Source organism: Vigna unguiculata, chromosome 8 (genome assembly GCF_037176805.1).
Source record: "Vigna unguiculata cultivar grain cowpea cultivar isolate G323 ecotype 2 chromosome 8, ASM3717680v1, whole genome shotgun sequence".
NCBI lineage: Eukaryota > Viridiplantae > Streptophyta > Magnoliopsida > Fabales > Fabaceae > Vigna > Vigna unguiculata.
In genome coordinates, this window is record NC_140799.1 from 1,257,462 (window position 1) to 1,278,851 (window position 21,390).

Consider the following 21,390-nt stretch of genomic DNA (forward strand, 5'->3'; position numbering starts at 1 on the left):
CCAATTAATATTTAATGCAACTCAGGAAGCTGGTTCATGAGACGAGTTCTCTTCCACTAATATGTACTATTTTAACCACATTACTAATCGAACGAGATCTCCAACACCATTATCCTCATCATTCAAGTCTCATAACCATATCGTTTGGACCTTATTTTTCTTCTCAGAAATAAAAATTAACAAGCTCGTTTATAAATTGGAGTAAAAAATAAACTAATCCAAACGAACAAAAAAAAAAAATGTAACACCCGAGTAGTTTTATCTGTCAGAGCAAAAAATCAACACAACGAATCCCAGTGCATTTTCTTACCAGTGACAAACATATCCACATTCACCCGTTTGCTGAAAACAATATCCATTGCAGCATTTTTTCAAACAGTTGAGAGAAAAAGTGTTTCATCATATTACACAAATTGAAATTGAACAAAAAAAAAAAAAATTACCAAGATGAGAAAGAGAAGATCACTTCTTTTTGCCTCCCTTGGAAACCCCCTTGCGTCTAGAGGGGATAACAATCTCTCCTTTGAGCACAGGAATCTCCATAATCTGCGTGAGCTCGCCGAACTTCTTCCTGAACTTCTCGACCTGGTCGTCGCTCACCATAACCGCCGAGCGGTTGCCGAGGTAGAAAGGGTGGTTCCCGGACCACACGTCCACCACATACTCCTTCTGGGTCCCACCCGTCGTCATCACCAGCTCTCCGTTACAGTACACCTTGGCGTCGCCATGGAACTCTGGGTGTATATCCTTCTTCCTGCACCGCACCCCACACTGCACCACTCTCCCTACCTGCCAACAAATTCAAACAAAAAACTCTATCAAAATTCATCATTCCACACTCAAACTTGGTACCTCTGAGTTTGAAATTGGTTACGTTTTTCTTAGGAGGTGGAAGTGGAAGAATGGGTGTTCCTCGAAGGAATGTGTTCGTCACACTCTGCGCCATTTTCAGGTACCTATCCGTTTGTGACAGAGATGAGATTATGGTTACGGACAGACATTGCATATGTGGTCGTCACCAAATGGGCTTCTCCATTCGGCCCAACAAGCCCATTAAGCTTTAATTCTAGAAAATATATATATATATATATATATATATATATATATATATATATATATATATATATATATATATATATATATATATATATATATATATATATATATATATATATTCAGGAAGTTATAGTTAATGAAAGCAAAATAGTCATTTTAAAAATTGGAAGAATGTAGGAAATAGGGAGTAAAAGTCCAAATCATTTTGTTCGAATTTTAACCCAGTTCTATTATAATGAAATAATTTTTTTTTAATTTAATACACATTTAAGTAATTTGAAAGTTTTGCTTCATTTTCACTTTTCCTAGTTAGTTTATGCCATCCCAATTATTGAACTAGAAAAAAGAGTGTTGATATTAATTAGTTTTGCTTCTTTAGACAAAACATTCAAAATATTATTCTAAAAACTGAAACATATTTCATTTACTTTAGAAAGTTCTTTCCAAAATATTATTCAAAATATGTTTCATCCAAAATTCATTCAAAAATATATTATATATGCTTTAGAAAGTTTATTTTGAAAATCTCATACCAAAAAACAAATTTCATATGTTTCGAAAATTCTATTTTAAAAATTATATTCTGAAATTTTATTTCCGAAATTTCTTATTTTAGAAATTCGAAAAAGTTTATTCTTTAAATTTTTCAGAATATGTAGAAGTTAGTTATAGCTAAATAGTCAGTTTAAGAATTTGAAGAATGTAGGAAATATAGGAAGTAGAAGTCCAAATCATTTTGGTCCAATTTTTAACCCAAATCAAAATAATTTTTTATTTTAATACACATTTAAATAATTTGAAAATTATGCCATCACAATTATTGAACTAGAAAAAGAATGTTGATGTTAATAGTTAGAACAAAACATTTTCTTTAGGACAAAAACAAAGTTTTTAAGGAAGCTAACACGTAAAAAAAAAAAAAAGGTTCCAAAGGTTCTGTTCTGTGAATACCATCTGATTCCTCGGAAGATATAATGTGTAGCATGTAGTGAGTCATGAACTGCATAAATTTCTGCCATTTTTTTCGCTGGTAATGACTCATTTGGCAATGGCTCTCACCCATGATATTCTCTAACAATCTCATCAAAAATCTATATATATTTCGTCACTTTCAGATCTGATACACACGCAAATACCATAAGAAAAACTTGATTTCACTGATCTCAACTCAACACACTTCACTTCTGGGTCCCTCAGTACTGCATTGTTCAAGAGTGTGAAAGAGAGCCATGATGAATGCAACCATTGCAACTCCCGATGCAAGCCGTAATATTGTAGCTAACAAGGGGTTTGGGATAAGAAGAAGAAGTTCTGGCTTCTGGGGTGAGAACACAAGGGGAAGTCTTAACGTAAGATTTCCCAGTACTCAACCATGCAAGAGTTTTAAGGCTTCGAGTCTCAAGCCTGCCACTGCACGCGCTGTTTACTCTTCAGACGTCAACGTCAACGTAGAGTCTCCGGTAATAGCTACATGCAAACATTTTTCTGATGATACACGTGTGTTTTTTGTCATCTGATCTGAGTCACATGTTGGTGCATGAGATGTTTTTGTTTTCGTTAATGATTCTAAATAGTAATGTCGGTTTTGATTTTTCTGGTAGGCAACGGAGGGATCAGTTTTTCAGAGTCCAAAGGCAAACCCTGAAAATGTAGCTGCCATCATACTGGGTGGAGGTGCTGGAACTCGACTCTTTCCTCTTACCAGCACAAGAGCCAAGGCCGCTGTATGGTTTTCTAGTTTATATCATTTTCTTTAGAGGTTTTTGTTTTAAATTTTCCGACATTAAAGATTCTCGTGACAGTGATGGATTCTGAATGTGATGAAATATATGTGTGGAGTTATTGATTAACAATTTCATGATGTTTGCAGGTTTCCATTGGAGGGTGTTACAGACTCATAGATATTCCTATGAGCAATTGCATCAACAGTGGCATCAGGAAAGTGTACGTTTTAACTCAGTTCAACTCTTTCTCCCTCAATGCGCACCTGTCTCGCACGTATAATATTAAAAATGGAGTGAACTTTGGAGGTGGTTTTGTGGAGGTAAGTTGTTTCCAGCATTTGAAAAAGAGTGAGATTTATAGACAAGTTTGAAGAAACTTATCGGTGAATCTATGATCAAAGTTGGGGTAATTTACATGAAACAGGTCTTGGCTGCTACTCAAACTCCTGGAGAATCTGGGAGCAAATGGTTCCAAGGAACAGCTGATGCAGTGAGGCGATTTATCTGGGTTTTTGAGGTAGGTATTATGAATGCTACATGAATCTATGCTAAAATTTCTTATTTAGTAACATAAAATGAATGTGTGTGTGGATGATTACCATGCAGGATGCCAAGAACAAGAATATTGAACACATAATGATAATTTCTGGTGACCATCTTTGCCGGATGGACTATTTGAAGCTTGTGGAGGTACAACTTAATTAATTTCTCAGCTAAAATTTCATCATTCATTGTACATAGTTCATGGGAACTGTGCTTACAGAAACATGCAGTGACCAATTTCTAAAGTTAACACTAATTGATGAGGACTATGCTTGCAGCAACACAGTGCGAACAATGCTGATATCACAGTTTCATGTGTACCTATGGATGAAAGGTATGTATATGGAAAAGTAAAATGTATTAATTTCAGAAACAATAAACTGTTGGAGTTGACCAATGTTAACTATTTTGTAGCGGTGCATATGATCATGGGCTAATGAAAATTGATAAAAGGGGAAGGGTTACAGAGTTTTTAGAAAATCCAAATGAAGCTGATGTGAACGCAATGGTACAATAGTTGTGCCTTAACTCTCACATTTCAGATATTGAATGAAAAATGAAGTGTTGTTCAGAGCTAATTCACTGTCACTTTGATAACTGCAGCGTGTTGATACCACTCTCCTAGGGTTAAGTGCAGAAGAAGCAGAGAAATATCCTTTCATTTCTCCAATGGGAGTTTTTGTGTTCAGAACTGAGGTGCTGCTGAAACTGCTAAGATGGAGTTGTCCTTCTTGTAATGACTTAGAATCTGAAATTATCCCATCTTCTTTGAGGGACCACAAAGTCCAAGTGAGAAACAATCCAAACCATGGAATTGAATGATGCTCTTATGCTAATGAAGTAAAATTCCTTTCTGTTCTTGATGATTTTGTTTCTGTTTGTATTTTCAGGCATATATGTTCAAGAATTACTGGAAAGATATTGGAACTATCAAGTCCTTCTTTGAAGCCAATCTGGACCTAACAGAACAGGTTTATTTCCTCTATAGTTAATTCTTAATTTGAAGTTTTTTTTCCCATCTGTGACATTTACTGGTTTTATTATTTTTAGTCTCCAAAGTTTGAGTTCTATGATCAGAAGAGGCCTTTCTTCACTTCCCCAAGAAACCTACCACCCACTAGAGCAATAAAATGCAGGGTAAGAGTGATAACTTTTACTGGTTTGCTTCTTTTTTTTTTATGCTATTACAGCAAATGAATAACTGAGCTTGGTTTTTGCAGATTGTGGACGCAATTATCTCTCATGGGGTCTTCTTGAATCAGTGTAAAGTTCAACATTCTGTTGTTGGTTTGCGCTCACGTTTAGAGGCTGGTTCAGAGCTTCAGGTAAGCTTATTCTGCAGTTTTTCTCTGCATCATGAAGGGTTATACTTCTCACCATTGAAAATTGGTACCATGGCCTCAAAATGTCAAAACTTTAGCACACCATTTCACCCCTCTGAGTTGTTTTTTCTTAATTGAAACTGCAGAATTCGATTTAAATAATTGCAAATGAGTATTATAGGAGTAAAAGTTGAGGATGCTGTGTGAGATGCATGTACTTATGAACCTTGTTATGCAGGATACCATGATGATGGGTGCTGACTTCTATCAAACTGATTCTGAAATTGCAACACTGCTGGCAGCTGGAAAGGTTCCAATGGGTGTTGGAGAGAATACCAAAATCAGGTACCATGATGTCACTTAGTGAAACCTTTTCATACTCAAATAGAACAAAAATGTCTAGTGTTGTTCCTTATTCTTTCAGAATCAAAATAGTGTGTTTTTAATGCTCAACAGAAAATAGCAACACAAAATCCAGTAAAAAACTGAATTCTGTGATCAAATGGTTTGGAATTTGACCATTGCCTCATTCTAAGTTCTTTGTTTCTGATTTTGAAGGAAGTGCATCATTGACAAGAATGCCAAAATAGGAAGAAATGTGATCATTGCCAATGCTGATGTAAGTGTTGCATAAAAAACTCACTGTGGAAACATGGTTTTTCACAATCCAACGTTTTTGTTTTGTTTGCTGATTTAGTTTTTTTGATGACTCCACAGGGTGTTGAAGAAGCTGACAGGCCTGAAGAGGGATTCTACATTAGGTCTGGCATCGTAGTTATAGTGAAGAATGCAACAATCAAAGATGGAACAGTGATTTGAAGGAGTTTGTTGCAGAAAGTGTAGTAGGATTAGTCTGTTCCATTGTATACTCCAAGTTACACTTCATGTAGGAACTCTCTCAGTTTCGGAATAAATAGTTTCTGTTGTTTTGTTTCAATCAAAGATTCTTTACATTTTTAAATTTAAATAATTATTTATAATAAAAACTATTTAATAAATATTCCTTTATAATTAAATAATTTTTTACTAGAATAAAGAAAAAGTGAACACTCATTTTACAAAGTGTTGAAGACTTATCTCAGTTTCTAACATCCCTTGCTTTATTCTTCTTAACAATGGAGGATTTCTTCATCCTGATTCTGTTGAGCTTCTGAGACTCTTGAGCAATCAAAGTAGCAGTTGAACTATTCTCATCTAAGGGCACTTCATAGCCATCTTTAAAAGAATCCATTCCTTCTGCTAAAAGATGCCAAAACAAGCCACCAGTTGCTGCACCACCATCACTTGCTGATGAATAGATTGAAGAATAGACCAAGTTGAAAAATTGATCCCTTAGTGTAATTGAGTCACTGCTCATGTTTTTCACTGATACTCCAAACTCACCAAACAAAACTGGCTTCTGAATAATAATCTGTGCATCTTGTATGTGATCATTCAGCCATCGAACCAAAAATAAGGTTTGTTCTTCATTGCTTGATCCTGGTAACCTGCTCATAACCTTACCCAATTCAGCATTATCATCAAAAATAAAATCTTTCCTTAGAATACTAAGAAACCAGTTAGGTGAACTTTAAACCTAACTAAACCTTATAAAATTGGTTTGTAAAGTAAGATTTGCATCATGAATTAATCTCTTATCGGTCGATGTAAGACTTTTAACAATATACAGCAGTACGTGATTGATTGACAGTGTATCAACCTTACAGGACTAACTTGTAAGGTAAGATTTAATTTTATTAGCCGATATGAAACTTCTAACAATATACAGCAGTATGTGATTGATTGATAGTGTATCAACCTTACAAGACTAACTTGTAAGGTAAGATTTACATTCTGAATTAGTCTTATTTTTAATCGATGTGAAATTTCTAACAATATATATCTATCTGTATGTGATTGAAAGAAGTGTATCAACCTTTTTAGGCAGCATTAAGAATTCTAAGGAGATATTTATAGATAAAATGTGTCTAAATGTGGCCTAAGAAAAATGGTGATTGATGATTAAATAGAAGTGAAATTCCACACCATTGATCAGGGTATGAATGAACTGTGGCAAAATCAATGGCAGGGATTTGGTTGTTTGCAATGAAATCTGTTCCAACTTGGAAATTTGGATTAGACTCATTCTTTGAAAGTCCATAGAAGCCCTCCAGACCAGCTTCAAGTAAATGATTTCCATCTATGGATTTCAAGTAAGTTGCCATTTCAGTAATCCAAGCCTGTCAAAATGTTTCAAAACAAAAATCATATATAATTGTATTACTTTTTCATAAATAATTATAAAGGATTCTCTTAGTTTTCTTTTTCTTTGTATTGATAGTACATAAAGGTTTTATTTCGTCATCTAAAGATATATGGTGACATTTGATATGTTTGGTTATTTTATAGTCATCTTCAAAATATATTTACACCAAGTTCGAATTAATTGATGATATATTTTTTTCTACTTTAACCAGAGGCTAGAGTTTCAAACATTTGTTTCAAAAGACAGTTATATCAACCTTGTTTTCAATAATTTTGTAAAAAAAATAGTAGACAGATAGAAGAAATTTATTTATTTTTTATTTTCATCTCTGTATTTTAAAAAAAAATACATTCATGTCTAAAGGTTTTCTACCCTTCTATTCTTCCTAACAAAATTGAAGGCTATATTTATTTGGACAAAACTTTAGAAAATACTTTTTGAGAATTTCAATACACAATAACAAATTCTAATGCATCCAATAAAGAATTTCTTTTTTTAAATAATTTTTTTTTCTTTGTAATAATTACCTGAACTGTGTTTCCTGAATGATCAGAAGGGCATCTAATTTCATTCATGAGTTCCCAAGCCATTATGGTTGGATCATCTTTGTAAACCACTCCCGTGAAGTTATTACGCCTTGTGAGTACACTCTATCATGCAGACAAAACATAAAACCACATTGTTATGTGTCTTTTTCACTTCAAAAACCTTGCTACAAATGTTGTCACGAGCAGAAGTAGCTGAGACAGCAACTAATAATAATAAAAAATTACTGCACACTGCATATGTAGTTAGTGCTGAATTTTTCTTCATGCAGTGTTTGTTTGATTCGTTGTACTTAAATGCTCTTTATATAAGAAGTGGTGGATAGCACAGTGCACATGTACAAACATTAAGATGGTTGAAAAAATCACAAGTTTGTAGGAGTAGCAAGTAGCAACATTCTTTAAGAAAAGTCTACACCTCTATAACAGCTTCATTAATTCTTGCTACCTTTCAGCTGCTAAACATTTATGCTCACATACCAAACAACTACAAAAGCTGGTGATGGTAAACTTTTTTTGAACTTCCTTTTTCCAATTATATACTATAAATCAATAAATCAATATTATTTTGCTGAGACATATACAACTCGAACATGATACTACACATTAATAGATAATCTAATAATAGTTTGATAATAGGTGAAACAACATGTTCAACAGACAACAAATCTCTTCAATACATGACTCGAATATCATATTAAAAGTGAATTTTCGGTTTAACTCATTCTTATAAAATGAGCCTGTAAGATAAAATTAACGATTATTTATATATTCTAAATTGATCTGATAAAATAATATTAAAAAGAAAAGAAAATACAGTAATGAAAAGTTGAATTACCTTGATATGGTTTTTGTAGAATTCCTTAACAAGAGAGTTTGTGAAGAAATCATCTTCAGAATGTAGGGACTGGCCCTGACTCTTTGCCCACTCAACATATTGTTTCTTTCCTCCAAAGTCATCATAGTTATTCACCAAACTCAACACCAACTTGGTCCCATACTTTCTGGCTTCTGATATTACAAAGTCTAGTCCCTTCATTATTCACACAGCCAAAATATCATTATTACCGCTGCAGAAAACTGTACACCAATTATAACAGGCATGCATTTCACAGAACAACTAATGTTAATTCTGATATCACTTTGTTAGGTTTATTGAGGAGGTTTTACTGAGAAGATATAACAGTAATGAGACCTGAGTTCAACTATATAAGGTATTGGCATCACTCTCAACAAAAATCTTAAGACAATAAGTTTATGGGTTTTTATTCTTATATAATGCTTTACTTTCTCATTTCTAATTAATGTGAGACTTAGACTCACACTTGAATTCCTAACAATATCTATAACATGATCATATTATATGCTTTCATAAACATTATAATTAAATTTAAACAAATCTTTAATCTTCTTCACACGGCATTTGCTAATCTTACATTGTTTAGAAGTCGAAGTCTAAAATTAAATGCCGTCTTACATCGCTTAGAAGTCGAGGTTTAAGGTTATCAGAATGTTTATAGAAAAGAATGCAGTGAGATTGCAAAATGGAGATGAAAACGGACCAGGAACATGTGTTCATTGTAGGATCCAGGAGAGTATTGAAGGGGGTTATCTCCACCATCACTGAAAGCCCATGTTCTTGCTATGCTGAGTCCATGGTTTGCAGCTACTTGAAATGCAGATGAAACCTTGTTTCTCTGAGATGGATCAGAGGCCATGTACATGAGCCAATAAGCATTATAACCATTAGCATAGAAGGGTTTCCCATTCAGCAGAAGCTGCACCCCTCTTACTCTCACAAACTCATCATCATCATCATCACCTTCTACTTTGAAGATCCCAGGTTGTAGTATCATCTGGTAGAGAACCAGAGAAAACAGAAAGAAACCAAGCTTCATTGTTCTGCTTTTCAAAAATCTTCACTCTCTGGTTTTTGGTGGCGTGAAGAACTGGGAATGATACTGCTCAATTTGCAGCACTGAAGCGAGTCCCACACTGTTTATAATGGCAAGTGCGTGTCTGTGAATAGGGACTATCACTGTATTTATATAAGTGGAAAGAAAACTTAAACTTTTAGGTAAATCTAAATTCTAATCTTATGATAATTATCACATTTAATTATTAATGTAAGAATTAAACATCCGAAATTAATTAATGCTATTTGTATAAAATTTCAATGATTGATATATGTTCAATTTTATAATTTTTAATACATTTAAAATAGACGTGGATCTAAAGTTTATTTGTGATGGCATAAAAATTTATTAAATAATAAAATATATAATTCACAATAAAAATACAAACTAATTAACGTATGCACACACAACAAATATAAATAATCAAAAATAAATAATTAAATATTATATCTTAAGGTGCTATTATATATATATATATATATATATATATAACGATAATATTATTTTTTTTTAAATAAAATTATATTGGTATAAGTTTTACATAGTATTAATAAGTTTTTGTCAACCTAGTTATTAAATTAAAATTTAATATTATCATGATTATTAATATCAGTGAAACGGAACAACAATAAAATAATTCTTAAATAATTTATATTTTAAAAATGATGTTATATCGTTAGATATTTTAGATTAATACAGATTTATGTAAAAAAATTCTAAAGACTATTTAATAATATAACATTTGATGGAAATTCAATAGGTGTAATTTGATTGAAATATATTTTATTTGGTAAAGAAATTAAAACTGCTTGTCTGCCATAAAAATATCAAACCTATAGTAGGAATTTAATTTAATTCTCGTGATTTCATTTTTATTTTATTAAAAGTTTAAGAAAGGTGGATAATTATTTAAAACTAATAAAAATATAAGTATAACTATAATCTTAATTCATAATTCATTTTATTTACCCAACGGTAACCTTATACAATTCCTTAATAAAAGTAAATAAAATTATTCTTCATTATACTGATATTCATTATTTATTATTTTAAATATTAATTAAATATTTTTTTACAGAAAATAAAAATCACAAGTCAAGAAAATATGATATCGAGTATCAATTAAAAGAATACATGTTTTTCTTAATATTAAATATAAAAAATAAATTATAAGGGTATATATAAAATAAAAATATCAATAATAAAATTAATATAAAATAATTGTATAAAAAATAAAAAAGATAGAATGTATGTTTTATAAATAAGTTATAAAATTAAATGAAAAAAATTCATATAATTTTTTGGACTATTTAATAACTTGAAAATATTTTAAAATTTTAAAGGTTAAATCATGTCTTTCTGGTCATTTTTTGTTGGAAATATTAATTTGGTATTTTTATAAGTGTCTTAATTTGGTATATTTTGAAAATTTTAATCCAAACATGTCTTTTTTGTTAGTATTATACTAACAACATTAAAAATGTATTACGTGTCAATTAATAATTTTTTGTTTTTTTAATTTAAGAAAAAAATTAAAAATTTGTCACGTGTCAAGTTGATGTGGTGATGACAGTGTGATGTGACAATGACAGTGTTAGATGTCATTATCATGCTAGGTGTCATTGTACTTGTCTTACTTTGATTTTGGTTTTTTTTTTTTGTTTCAATCTAGTAACAAATTTTATAAAAATTCAATAATTTTTGACACCTAGTGTGTTGTGACACGTAACATTATTATTATCACGTGGCACGACGATAACTAAACAAATGACATTTTTTTTAACATTAAAAAATTAAAATTAAAATAAATCACAAATTAATACGTCACACCTCTTTAAACTTTGTTAATACATCACTGACAAATAAAACTTAATTACATCGAATTTCTCAAAATAAAAATCAAATTAATATTTAAAAAAATGGAAATTAAAAGTATAATTCAACGCAATTTAAAATAAAAATAGATATGTACATATACATTTTTATTTTTATATGCAATTTTAAAAACAAAATATTATCCATAATTATACACATCTCTAACCGAGATAAAATTTTCACTTAAAATCAAACTTGTTCTAGACGACACCTACATCATCCGGTTCATTTATTACTTTTAATTATAAATGAGATATTAAAGTAGCTTATTGTACTTATAAGATACATCTTAATTTTTACTTATTATCGGTAATTTATCCTATTTAAAGAAAAATACAAAATAAAATATATGAAAAAAAGAACAATTTGTTTAAGTATTATAATGTGATAAAGGTAAACCGTGTTGGAAACAATTTATACTAAATTTCATATTTTTTTTTATATTTTAATTTTTTTTAAATTGGTATGTGAAAAAAAGTTACACATTGTTTATAATTAATTATTCAAATCAATAAAATTCATATTTAAAAATAATTATTTCTCAATTTTAATCTATACTTAAATTTTATTAAATTACCATAAAAAATATTTTATTCTTGTATTATATTATCTAATTATGGTCTGATACATCCAATAAATTTTACATCGTTTAGGAATCGAAGTCAAACGAAATTTAAATATTTTTACTTCTCTCCATCTTTTGAGGTGTCTTTTAAAAACAAAATTGTGATGAAGTTCAAATTTGGGTTGGCCGGAAACATTAGGTGCTTATTAATTAAATTAATTATAATTTATTTTTCTCATTTCAAATGGCCTTACTTTTCATGCATTCTCTCACCATTTGAATGCCATAAGGCTCCTAAGATATAATTGAATTGACTGTTTGTGATGGAATATATATTATTGAGTAAATAAAAAGAAATTATACAAAAGAAAAAATGTTAGTGATTAAAGTTTATGGAATTATAGAGAAGAGAAACTGAGATGTCAATGTGAGAGTGTGTTGTGGGGTCTGAAAGTGTATCATTTTGATGCTGAAATGATGATGGAACACAAAAGCATCATAATTTTTTATGTCCATACATGCAACATTGTTGCCCCGTGAATTCTATGAAATCGACTTTCGGACAAAATTTAAGGTCCGATGCTTCGGATGGAATCATGCTCCCAAAGTGACATGCTTCAGGCTCGCTTTTAAAATTAATCTTTTTATAATTATTTTTAAATTAAACATATTTTTAGTCTTTTAATTTTTCTTTTCATAAAAATTGAAATGAGTCTTTTTGTTTTGAATTAATTTAGTTATATATATAAATATTTGACATCATTTTTACTTTTTATATATATATATATATATATATATATATATATATATATAATTGTTTATCTCAAATTCGATCTAGATTAAAAGATTAAATTGACTAAGTTTAATTTTTAATAAAAATTAAAGGAAAAAACATATTTAGCTTTTATTTTATTTATAAACTTCACTTTTTTAACTATTTGTCTATTTTCACTGACTAGTTTTTATTTATAAATTGAATTTCAGTGAATCTGAAAATAAATTCCATCCAACATTTCCAACTGGCTTTAATGGCACCAAGAAATTACCTGTCTACCACTTTAAAATTTGCAAACTTTTGTTGAAATGCTTTTAATGGTAAGCCAATCAAAGTAACACTTACATGTTGAAATTTTCTTAAAATAAATTTTAAATCAATTATAAATAAGATAAATTTATAATATATAATAAATTTTATTTTATTTTACTAATTAATTTTATAAAATTGAGTTAAATTTAAATTTATTTCTTAAGAGTATTTCAATCATCAAACATATATTTTAATAAATTTATTATTATTAGACATAATATCAAATTATTCATTAATATATAATCTCACACGTAAAATTATATACCGTAATATAAAAAAACTTGATTGATGAAATTTTTAAGAATATAATCTATTTAAAATTATACATAAAAATTAATAAGATAAAATTGGAATTCCAAAAAAAGTTGTGAGAATAAAATGTATGTTAAACCTATTTAGTAATATGTTGATTAAGGATAAAGTGATAAAAGTGATAAAAGAGTTAATTAAGGACTATTTTGTGGATTAAGTCTTGTCCTTTAATGAAATAAGAGGAGGAATCAGAACCTCTCAACAATATTTGAATACTCTTAAGTTACAATAAAGTTAAATGTTTGCAATTTCAACTACATTGTTTAATCGATCAATTATGTTTCAGATTTAGTTTTTGATCATGGACGTTTTTGGTGGGTTTCGTCTTAAATTCATGAACTTTTGCCAAAAAAAAATAAGATATTTTGATAATATTTCGTTGCCAATGCAGATAATACAACTTTTTTTTACTACAATTTTTTAAATATTAAAAATATTATAATGTTTGAAAATCTTCGCTTGATAATTTAAACGTACGAAGTAATCAATTCTTACTATCTTGAATTTTAAAACATTTGTCAGAATATTATTGATTAAGTTTAATTAAATTTTGAATTATTTTATATTTTTTTTGTATTTTTAATTAAATTGTTTTATTTATTAATCATTAAAAAAATATTTCTGAATGATGTATTTCTACCACTTAATTTTTTTTATTAATTAAATAATATGATTATTATTTTATTTTATTCTTTGTTTTATTGTGAAAATTTATGATTGATATAAAATCATAATGAAGCAATAAAATAGATGATAAAATAAGATAACCTGCTATTCAATTAATAAAAAATAACTAAAATGTTGAAATTTAATTGAAAATACAAAAAATTTGAATAATCGATCCATAAATTCCTTTTAATTGAAATTCAATTTAAAAATACACAAATTTATAATAAACTTAAAATTTAACTAAATCTATTATTAAAATCTTGGAATTCAATTTAAACATAATTCTTTGGTGGTTAAAACTTTCAAATTAGTGATTATACTAATTCACAATCCAATTATAATTTTATTTACAAAATTATTTTAAAAATTAATTATTTTTATTTTATATATTAATATCTAAATTAGTTATTACAGTAATCAATTTTTTTTAAACTGATTTTTATTTAATAATTTTATTATAGTGTTAATTTTAATTTATAAATAAAATTAAATAATAAGCTTTTTTATTAGAATAAGTTATTATTTGTTTTTTTTTAGTATACAGAATAAAATAAAATTGAAGGTAAACAGTTTCATTTTATCAATAAATGCACTACCTTTATTAGGAAAGATTAATTAATTGAAAGAAAACTAAAAATAAAATATTAATATTACAAACTTAAGAATAACAACGTTTGAAAAAATAAATAAAAAATCAAACTTAATATCCTGTGAGAGACGGTCAACATATTAGCATGAAACCAAATAGTCATCTCCAACCCAAACCATCCTTTTTCTAACAGTCAACGTCAACTTACTGATGGCTCACGTGATCAACAAGGTATGTTTTTTTTTCTTCTGTCAATTAATTTGAATAACAATTTTAATAGTAAGAAAGTTGTTTTTTCTTTTTGTTTTAAAAATTATAACATACATGGTGTTTTTTTTTTAGGTTATTTATTTATCTAGGATAAACTGATTAAAGATTAAAAGGAATTTTCATTCAGCTATTAAGAGTATGCTGAAAGTTATTAGTATTTTGGATGAAATTATACCTATAGAGAAGACCTGAAATCACTTATAACATCAAACTTTAAGTTCAAAGGTGTTTGTTTTTTAGGTTTTATAGGTAAATATTTGATTTTTATATTTGTTTTTTATTCAATTACTTAATATAAAAAGTAATGTGATTTCTTGTGTTAAATTGATCATGTCATGTATTAAAGTCTAGGTTTATCATGTGTTAAAATCTGTTTTTTTTTTTTACTTTATAATGACTTTTATTTTGTCTAATGATAACTTTTAAGTTGATTTTAATACATGATGTAGTAGATCTCAGCACCTGACAAAATACATTTTAACATGTAACTAATTATATTTTGACATGAAATTCTTTATTCAAAATTTGAAACTCAATTAAGTCTTTTTTTAAACAATAAAAACTCAATTGTGTAAAAAATAAAAATACAGAGACTATAACAAATTAAAGACCTAAATACATGAACCAAAACACTAATTATTTTTTTTTCTCATATCACAGTTAACTTTATCATTTATATTTATCGTAAAACTTTCAACTTTTATTTGAATTTTTACCTTGTATGTATAACTTGATGTTACTTGAAACATTTAGTGATAAGACTCAGTAAATTTTGTTTCTCATAAATCATTCAACTTTATCCTTTTGATATCATTCAACTCTATCCTTTTCATTAATAGTTGAATTTCTAACACAATTAGGTCGGTGTGTACAAAAATATTGTGATATGATGAAAGAAAAGATTTTTTTTTTTGTATTCATATAGAATAAGAAATTGAAAATAAGTACGAATGTGTTTAGAACGAAATATACACATAAAGAAGGCAGAGTTATAATGTAACAATGGTACCAATAAAGGTTCAAAAGATACGAGTAACAATGTAACATCTATGAAGGAAAAACAACTTTTAAGGTATGAAAAGCAAATATGTTATGTTAACCGAAAGTGAAAGGTAAATAAACTGATAATTTATTAACAAAAGATTAAAAACTGAAGAATCCTGAGTTTGAAAAGCAAAACGATTGTGACGATGATGTTCCATTACAAAGATACTCTAATGTTAAGAAAAGAGAGTAAAAGGTTACTGTAATGTCCAACTGAAATCTTGAAAAGTTGATGGGAAGGTAAAGCTCACCAGCAATTCCTTGGGCTCTGTTCATGTGCAGAGTGCACAAAATTGTTCTATAAAAAGGTTCCAACAAACATCACACATTCCATTCGCAAGTCAACGTATCCAACTCTATTCATTTTTCATCAGAGTTTCAACGTTTTATCTTAGTTTTTTGGGTGAGAAAAAGAGAAAGGTAGAAGATAATGGGTTCAGTTTCTGAAACCGTTTGCGTCACCGGAGCTTCTGGTTTCATCGGGTCATGGCTCGTTATGAGACTCATCGAGCGTGGCTACACCGTTCGAGCCACCGTTCGTGACCCAGGCATGTTAATTCTTTTGCCTCTCTAAACACAGTTTTTGGACTTAAATATATAATTTGTGAAGATTAAATTTTGATACAGTGTCACCACCACCTTTTGTTCTTGTTAATTAGTATATATGCATGTGCAGGGAACATGAAGAAGGTGAAGCATTTGGTGGAGCTGCCAGGTGCAAAGACCAAGCTCTCTCTGTGGAAGGCTGATCTAGGTGATGAGGGAAGCTTTGATGAAGCCATTAAAGGATGCACCGGAGTTTTTCATGTCGCAACTCCAATGGACTTTGAGTCTAAGGACCCTGAGGTATATATAGTTTGCGAATTATAGTCAAATATAAAAGTAGGAAAATTATATTTAACGATATTTTTTCCTCCCATCATTTCCTTTTTGATGTGGTTTAGTGTGGATCATTGATTTTTTTAAAGAAAAGGATAGTGATACATAATGACCTACATTAAGCCACATCAAAAAGTAAAATATGAGAGTCAAAAGATAGGAATCATAGTATTATTGTCCATAAAAATATGTTATTTCTAACGATAGAATTAAAATCAGATAAAATATATGATATCTTTATCAACCATTAGGACTACTGTAAAGGTTTTTCTTTTTTTATATTGGTGCAGAATGAAGTGATAAAACCTACGGTAAACGGAGTTCTAGACATCATGAAAGCTTGCATGAAGGCAAAGACAGTGAAAAGGCTTGTGTTTACATCTTCAGCAGGAACCCTTAATGTGATTGAGCACCAAAAGCCCGTTTTTGATGAAACTTGTTGGAGTGACGTTGAGTTCTGTAGGAGAGTAAAGATGACCGGTTGGGTAAGTCATTTTTCTTTTCAACAAATACGAATCCTAAACCCTAAAACCTAAAATCCTGGATGCTAGACCTTAAACTTGATATGAACCATTACAATTGAAATTTTCATATTTGAACACAAAACACCATGCTTTGTACAGATGTATTTCGTTTCTAAAACACTGGCTGAGAAAGAAGCATGGAAATTTGCCAAAGAGCATGGCATGGACTTCATCACTATCATTCCACCTCTTGTTGTTGGTCCCTTTCTGATGCCAACAATGCCACCTAGCCTAATCACTGCTCTTTCTCTCATCACAGGTTTATATATATTGTTCTTACTTTTTCGCATTCTTACGTAAACAAGAAGAGTATATATATAGTTCAAAACTGGAGAATTTCATGAGTGGTGCTGCAAAATTTGCAGGAAATGAGAGCCATTATTCGATCATAAAGCAAGGTCAATTCGTGCACTTGGATGATCTATGTCTTGCTCACATATTTCTGTTTGAACAACCAAAAGTTGAAGGGAGGTACATATGCAGTGCATGTGACACCACTATTCATCACATTGCCAAACTAATCAATGAAAAATACCCTGAATACAACATCCCCACCAAGTAAGTTTCTTAATTAACAACGCAGAAAATGATTTTTTAACAATTAAACTTTGACGACTTTTTCTGTAACATCTTCTCATCTCTCTTTATTCCAAACCACTTAAAAGATACAATATTAAGTTGTATGAGAAAGTTGTCAAAATTTAGTTGTTAAAATATCATTATCCTAAAATTAACTGTAAAATTAATTTAATATTATACACATTTTAGGTTCAAGAATATTCCAAATGAACTCGAGGTTGTGAGATTTTCTTCGAAGAAGATCGAAGACCTAGGATTCCAGTTTAAGTACAGCTTAGAGGACATGTACTGTGGAGCAATTGATACATGCAGAGACAAAGGGCTTCTTCCTAAACCTGCAGAAACTCCACTCAGTAGTACTATCATTCAGAATGCAGAAACTTCAATGAATGGCGTCATTCAGAACTAAACACACCCTTTCATTTCTTTTTGCATGAATGTTTCTTGGTTAATTAGTTTCAATCTCAGCTTTTTTATTAAGTTAGAAATGTGACTATATTGTAACATGAATCTTCTAATAAAGTCTCATGACTTTGCATGTTTGAGGCTCATCTATATGTAAAACTACGGTTTTAACATGTACTTTTGTTGATTCAAGTGATTATGGTCACATAGTTGTTCACTCATGCAAGTTCACGTCTATCATTTGAATAAAATAGAACTGTTTCTATATATATCGAATAAATTATTTTTGTATCGCTTATTATTTAATGTATATTTGAGTAAATAAACTTATATTTTGTCTTTATTTGTATATTATACCGTTGGAAATCATGAGACATTTATATCGCATGACTTCAACTTATTGTATTATTGCTTTGATTTTCTTTTAATTATCAAGTCTTCTTATGTTTTAAGTTTAATAATGAAAATACACTACCTTACCTGTTAAATTGATAGAATGAGTCCTTGCTACTTCAACACTTGAAGAGTATGCCACAAGTATTATTACGGTTTTGATTTTTCAGTCAGGCGAACAGATAATGAGAACTCTTAAAAAAAATTTAGAGAAATCTAAATAAATTATTTATAAAAAGATTTTGTGTTTTAAAATAATGAAAGTCGTTTATAAAAAAACTATTTATATTAAAATCTTTTAATGTTAAAATAATCGAGTTTCAATATTTTTAAATCATTATCACTTCTAAAATGTCATTTTCTTGGTCTTTACAGATTTGAAAAGTGTACAATTATAGAAATGAAGGGAAAAAGATAGAAAAGTGAGGTTATTTTGATTAAGAAAAAGAGAATAAAAAGTGAGGAGAAAGTTTGTGAATAATTTGATTAATTAGTGTAATACATAAAAAAAATATTTAAATTATAATGAAAATATAAAATTACAATTTTACTTTTTTTATTGAATCTAAATTAAAATAAAATATGATTAGTTACTTGATAAACCATGACTCTTGTTTTGATTAGACTACAAACGTTTTCAAATTAACGATCATATGCTAACCATCACAATTCTTAAATTTTGTTAAACCACAAATATATTTTTCGAATGTATGACATATGTTTGCAAATTAATACACTAATAAAAAAATGATGAATTATTAATGAAATTTTAATAAAGAAAAAGTTTTTTGCTAAAAAATAATTTATTGACAAATATTTTTTTCGATAATGCTTTTGTTGGTAAATTAAAATTTGTGTTATCTGTTAGCAGACAGGTAAAATTCATCAGTGATTTATAATGTTTGTTATCGACATGTATTTTTGTAGATAAATTCCATCAGTAACATGCGCTTCAAAGTTTTTGCTTTGAATTTTGATATTGTCGTGATGAAATTATCAAGAAAATTTCTTGGTAATTGAATTTTATTTAAAATTCGTCAACAATAGATATTTTTTTAATTTCATTAGTATATTTGTTGATAATTGAATTTTTAAAAAAGTCATTCATAAATTAGTCGATAATTCAAGTTTTTGAAATTATTTGCTAAATCCATTGATAAAATGGACATTAATTTTTTTGTGAAATTTGACAAAATATGTTATAAATTAATTAAAGATGAGCGAAAATAAGATGAGAGATAAAAGGAGAAAGAGGAGGAGAAGATGATGGTAGCGGTGGAGATGACCGCAAAGGCGACGATGACAATAATAAAGATGAAGGTTGACGACAATGATAGAGGAAGAGTAAGAGTAGGAGGAGGAAGCGAATGTTGATGTTGTAACATTGTAATTTATCAATTATTTTGTTTTATATGACTTTATTTATTATATCTATATATTATATAGTTTTTGGTATTAATTATTTAAATAAAATACGTGTAAATAGTTTTTTTTTGTGGAGGTAGTAGTTTTTCTTATTTTTTCAAATACTATTAAAGATAAAAATAATTGTGTACATAAAATAAAAGAATTTTAATTGTATATCATTATAGATAAATTTGCTACAAATTGAAATTTAATCAGTCACAGCAAGTCTTTTATTTGTCAATAAACTCCTAATATGCCAATTAACCCTTGCGTACATAACTAAAGTAATGATATTTTTCGTATATAATTCTCAATAAGAAAAACCAAAATACAACATATAAAGACTTAAGTTGTCATAGATATCGTTTACAAAACTGCTTGATTAATTCCTAACACAACAAAAGATTCAGTTGAGACATACTACAAGAAAATATGATTTTGACAGAGGTTTGTATTTATATTATCCAAGATTAAAATCTCTGCTAAGTTATTTATTCAAGATTTCGACTTTTCTCGTTAAACCATCCTTGGAGAATGTGTTCGTCGGAATTTTTACGAACTTCAGGACACACCAATCAATAGTTGATTCATATTCTCTTGCATTTAACGGAGGTTTAGGTTTTTAAGACCTCTATTTAAGTTTTGTAAGTTTAAAACTCTGGTTAAGTACCTTGAGTTTTGAAACTTCAGTAAAATATCATGAGTTTCACAACTTTCCTAAATCACCTCTGTAAAGTACCATAAATTTTTTTATTGTTAATATTATTTTTCTTACTCATTTATCATTTATGCATTCATATATTTTTTCAATTACAATTATTTACATTTATTGTATTTGTTTATCTATATTTAGTTATACAAAAATAGATATAACACTTATCTAATACACAAGCTAAATATAGATAACTAAATTTATATCAAAGTATAAAAAATATACACATTAAAATTCATTTTTAAGTACAATACTAATTGAGAAAAACTAGCAAAAATTGTTATAAAGCACGAAAGTTTTAGAATTAGTTGGTACACTCTAAAACCTACAATATAAATATGTATCATAATTAGTAATATAGACTCTGAAAAAAAAATTATGTAATCTTGTATTTGATAGCTAAAAATGAATTTACAAAAGAAATAGAAATTAAGCTCATAAGTCTTATTAAAAAGGAAGCATGAAAAAACTCATAAATTACAAATGATGAGCATCATTTATGCTATCATAATTTATAAAGTACTATAAAAGAGTGGGTATGAAATTTACATCTGTAGCAGTAGCATTATGAACTGCTATACTTTTTAGAAAAAAAAATGTACATGAATACAAATATACAAATGTAGATCTTCCTTACAATTCGGAAAGTCTCACGTTGTCAACACTCTAACTAACTTTATATATGACTGGCTGCTCATCACGTGGGAAGTTAAAACAAAAACGAACGTA

The 21,390-nt window shown here is 28.7% G+C and overlaps 4 protein-coding genes across 5 annotated transcripts; 2 read left to right on the forward strand and 2 right to left on the reverse strand.

Annotated features, from left to right (window-relative positions):
- Nucleotides 1-278: 278 nt before the first annotated feature.
- Nucleotides 279-1,030, reverse strand: EMB2184 (Ribosomal protein L31). Its single transcript, XM_028083587.2, has 2 exons — nt 875-1,030; nt 279-789 (listed from the first exon to the last, which is right to left on the reverse strand). The coding sequence occupies exons 1-2, from the start codon at nt 1,004-1,006 to the stop codon at nt 463-465; spliced, it is 459 nt and encodes a 152-aa protein (XP_027939388.2). The 5' UTR covers nt 1,007-1,030; the 3' UTR covers nt 279-462.
- A 1,222-nt stretch (nt 1,031-2,252) lies between these two features.
- LOC114194211 (glucose-1-phosphate adenylyltransferase large subunit 1-like) lies at nt 2,253-5,634 on the forward strand. Of its 2 annotated transcripts, none has more exons than XM_028084322.2 (14): nt 2,253-2,516; nt 2,658-2,780; nt 2,927-3,100; nt 3,205-3,297; nt 3,387-3,470; nt 3,602-3,657; nt 3,738-3,831; nt 3,927-4,112; nt 4,214-4,294; nt 4,374-4,460; nt 4,544-4,648; nt 4,884-4,990; nt 5,204-5,264; nt 5,363-5,634. In XM_028084322.2, exons 1-14 carry the CDS (start codon nt 2,286-2,288, stop codon nt 5,462-5,464), a joined length of 1,584 nt encoding a protein of 527 aa, XP_027940123.2. In that variant the 5' UTR covers nt 2,253-2,285; the 3' UTR covers nt 5,465-5,634. The 2 variants fall into 2 exon arrangements, with proteins under 2 accessions (XP_027940123.2, XP_085521932.1); XM_085665806.1 differs by having other exon boundaries at nt 2,682-2,780.
- LOC114193912 (mannan endo-1,4-beta-mannosidase 7-like) lies at nt 5,635-9,450 on the reverse strand. The gene is made up of 5 exons (XM_028083898.2): nt 8,998-9,450; nt 8,274-8,468; nt 7,418-7,540; nt 6,671-6,864; nt 5,635-6,132 (listed from the first exon to the last, which is right to left on the reverse strand). The coding sequence occupies exons 1-5, from the start codon at nt 9,331-9,333 to the stop codon at nt 5,724-5,726; spliced, it is 1,257 nt and encodes a 418-aa protein (XP_027939699.1). The 5' UTR covers nt 9,334-9,450; the 3' UTR covers nt 5,635-5,723.
- A 6,638-nt stretch (nt 9,451-16,088) lies between these two features.
- LOC114193233 (dihydroflavonol 4-reductase-like) lies at nt 16,089-18,418 on the forward strand. The gene is made up of 6 exons (XM_028082955.2): nt 16,089-16,310; nt 16,439-16,608; nt 16,932-17,126; nt 17,265-17,424; nt 17,531-17,723; nt 17,934-18,418. The coding sequence occupies exons 1-6, from the start codon at nt 16,193-16,195 to the stop codon at nt 18,151-18,153; spliced, it is 1,056 nt and encodes a 351-aa protein (XP_027938756.2). The 5' UTR covers nt 16,089-16,192; the 3' UTR covers nt 18,154-18,418.
- Nucleotides 18,419-21,390: the final 2,972 nt, after the last annotated feature.

Coding starts and splice junctions, on each gene's coding strand:
- EMB2184 (XM_028083587.2), bottom strand. CDS start 1,006: ATGCAATGTCTGTCCGTAACCATAATCTCATCTCTGTCACAAACGGAT. Junction 790..874: donor TTCCACCTCCTAAGAAAAAC/GTAACCAATTTC, acceptor ATTTGTTGGCAG/GTAGGGAGAGTGGTGCAGTG.
- LOC114194211 (XM_028084322.2), top strand. CDS start 2,286: ATGATGAATGCAACCATTGCAACTCCCGATGCAAGCCGTAATATTGTA. Junction 3,832..3,926: donor AAGCTGATGTGAACGCAATG/GTACAATAGTTG, acceptor TGATAACTGCAG/CGTGTTGATACCACTCTCCT. Junction 4,461..4,543: donor CTAGAGCAATAAAATGCAGG/GTAAGAGTGATA, acceptor TGGTTTTTGCAG/ATTGTGGACGCAATTATCTC.
- LOC114193912 (XM_028083898.2), bottom strand. CDS start 9,333: ATGAAGCTTGGTTTCTTTCTGTTTTCTCTGGTTCTCTACCAGATGATA. Junction 8,469..8,997: donor ACAATGAACACATGTTCCTG/GTCCGTTTTCAT, acceptor TGAATAATGAAG/GGACTAGACTTTGTAATATC. Junction 7,541..8,273: donor TCTACAAAAACCATATCAAG/GTAATTCAACTT, acceptor TCTGCATGATAG/AGTGTACTCACAAGGCGTAA.
- LOC114193233 (XM_028082955.2), top strand. CDS start 16,193: ATGGGTTCAGTTTCTGAAACCGTTTGCGTCACCGGAGCTTCTGGTTTC. Junction 16,311..16,438: donor AGCCACCGTTCGTGACCCAG/GCATGTTAATTC, acceptor ATGCATGTGCAG/GGAACATGAAGAAGGTGAAG. Junction 16,609..16,931: donor TTGAGTCTAAGGACCCTGAG/GTATATATAGTT, acceptor ATATTGGTGCAG/AATGAAGTGATAAAACCTAC.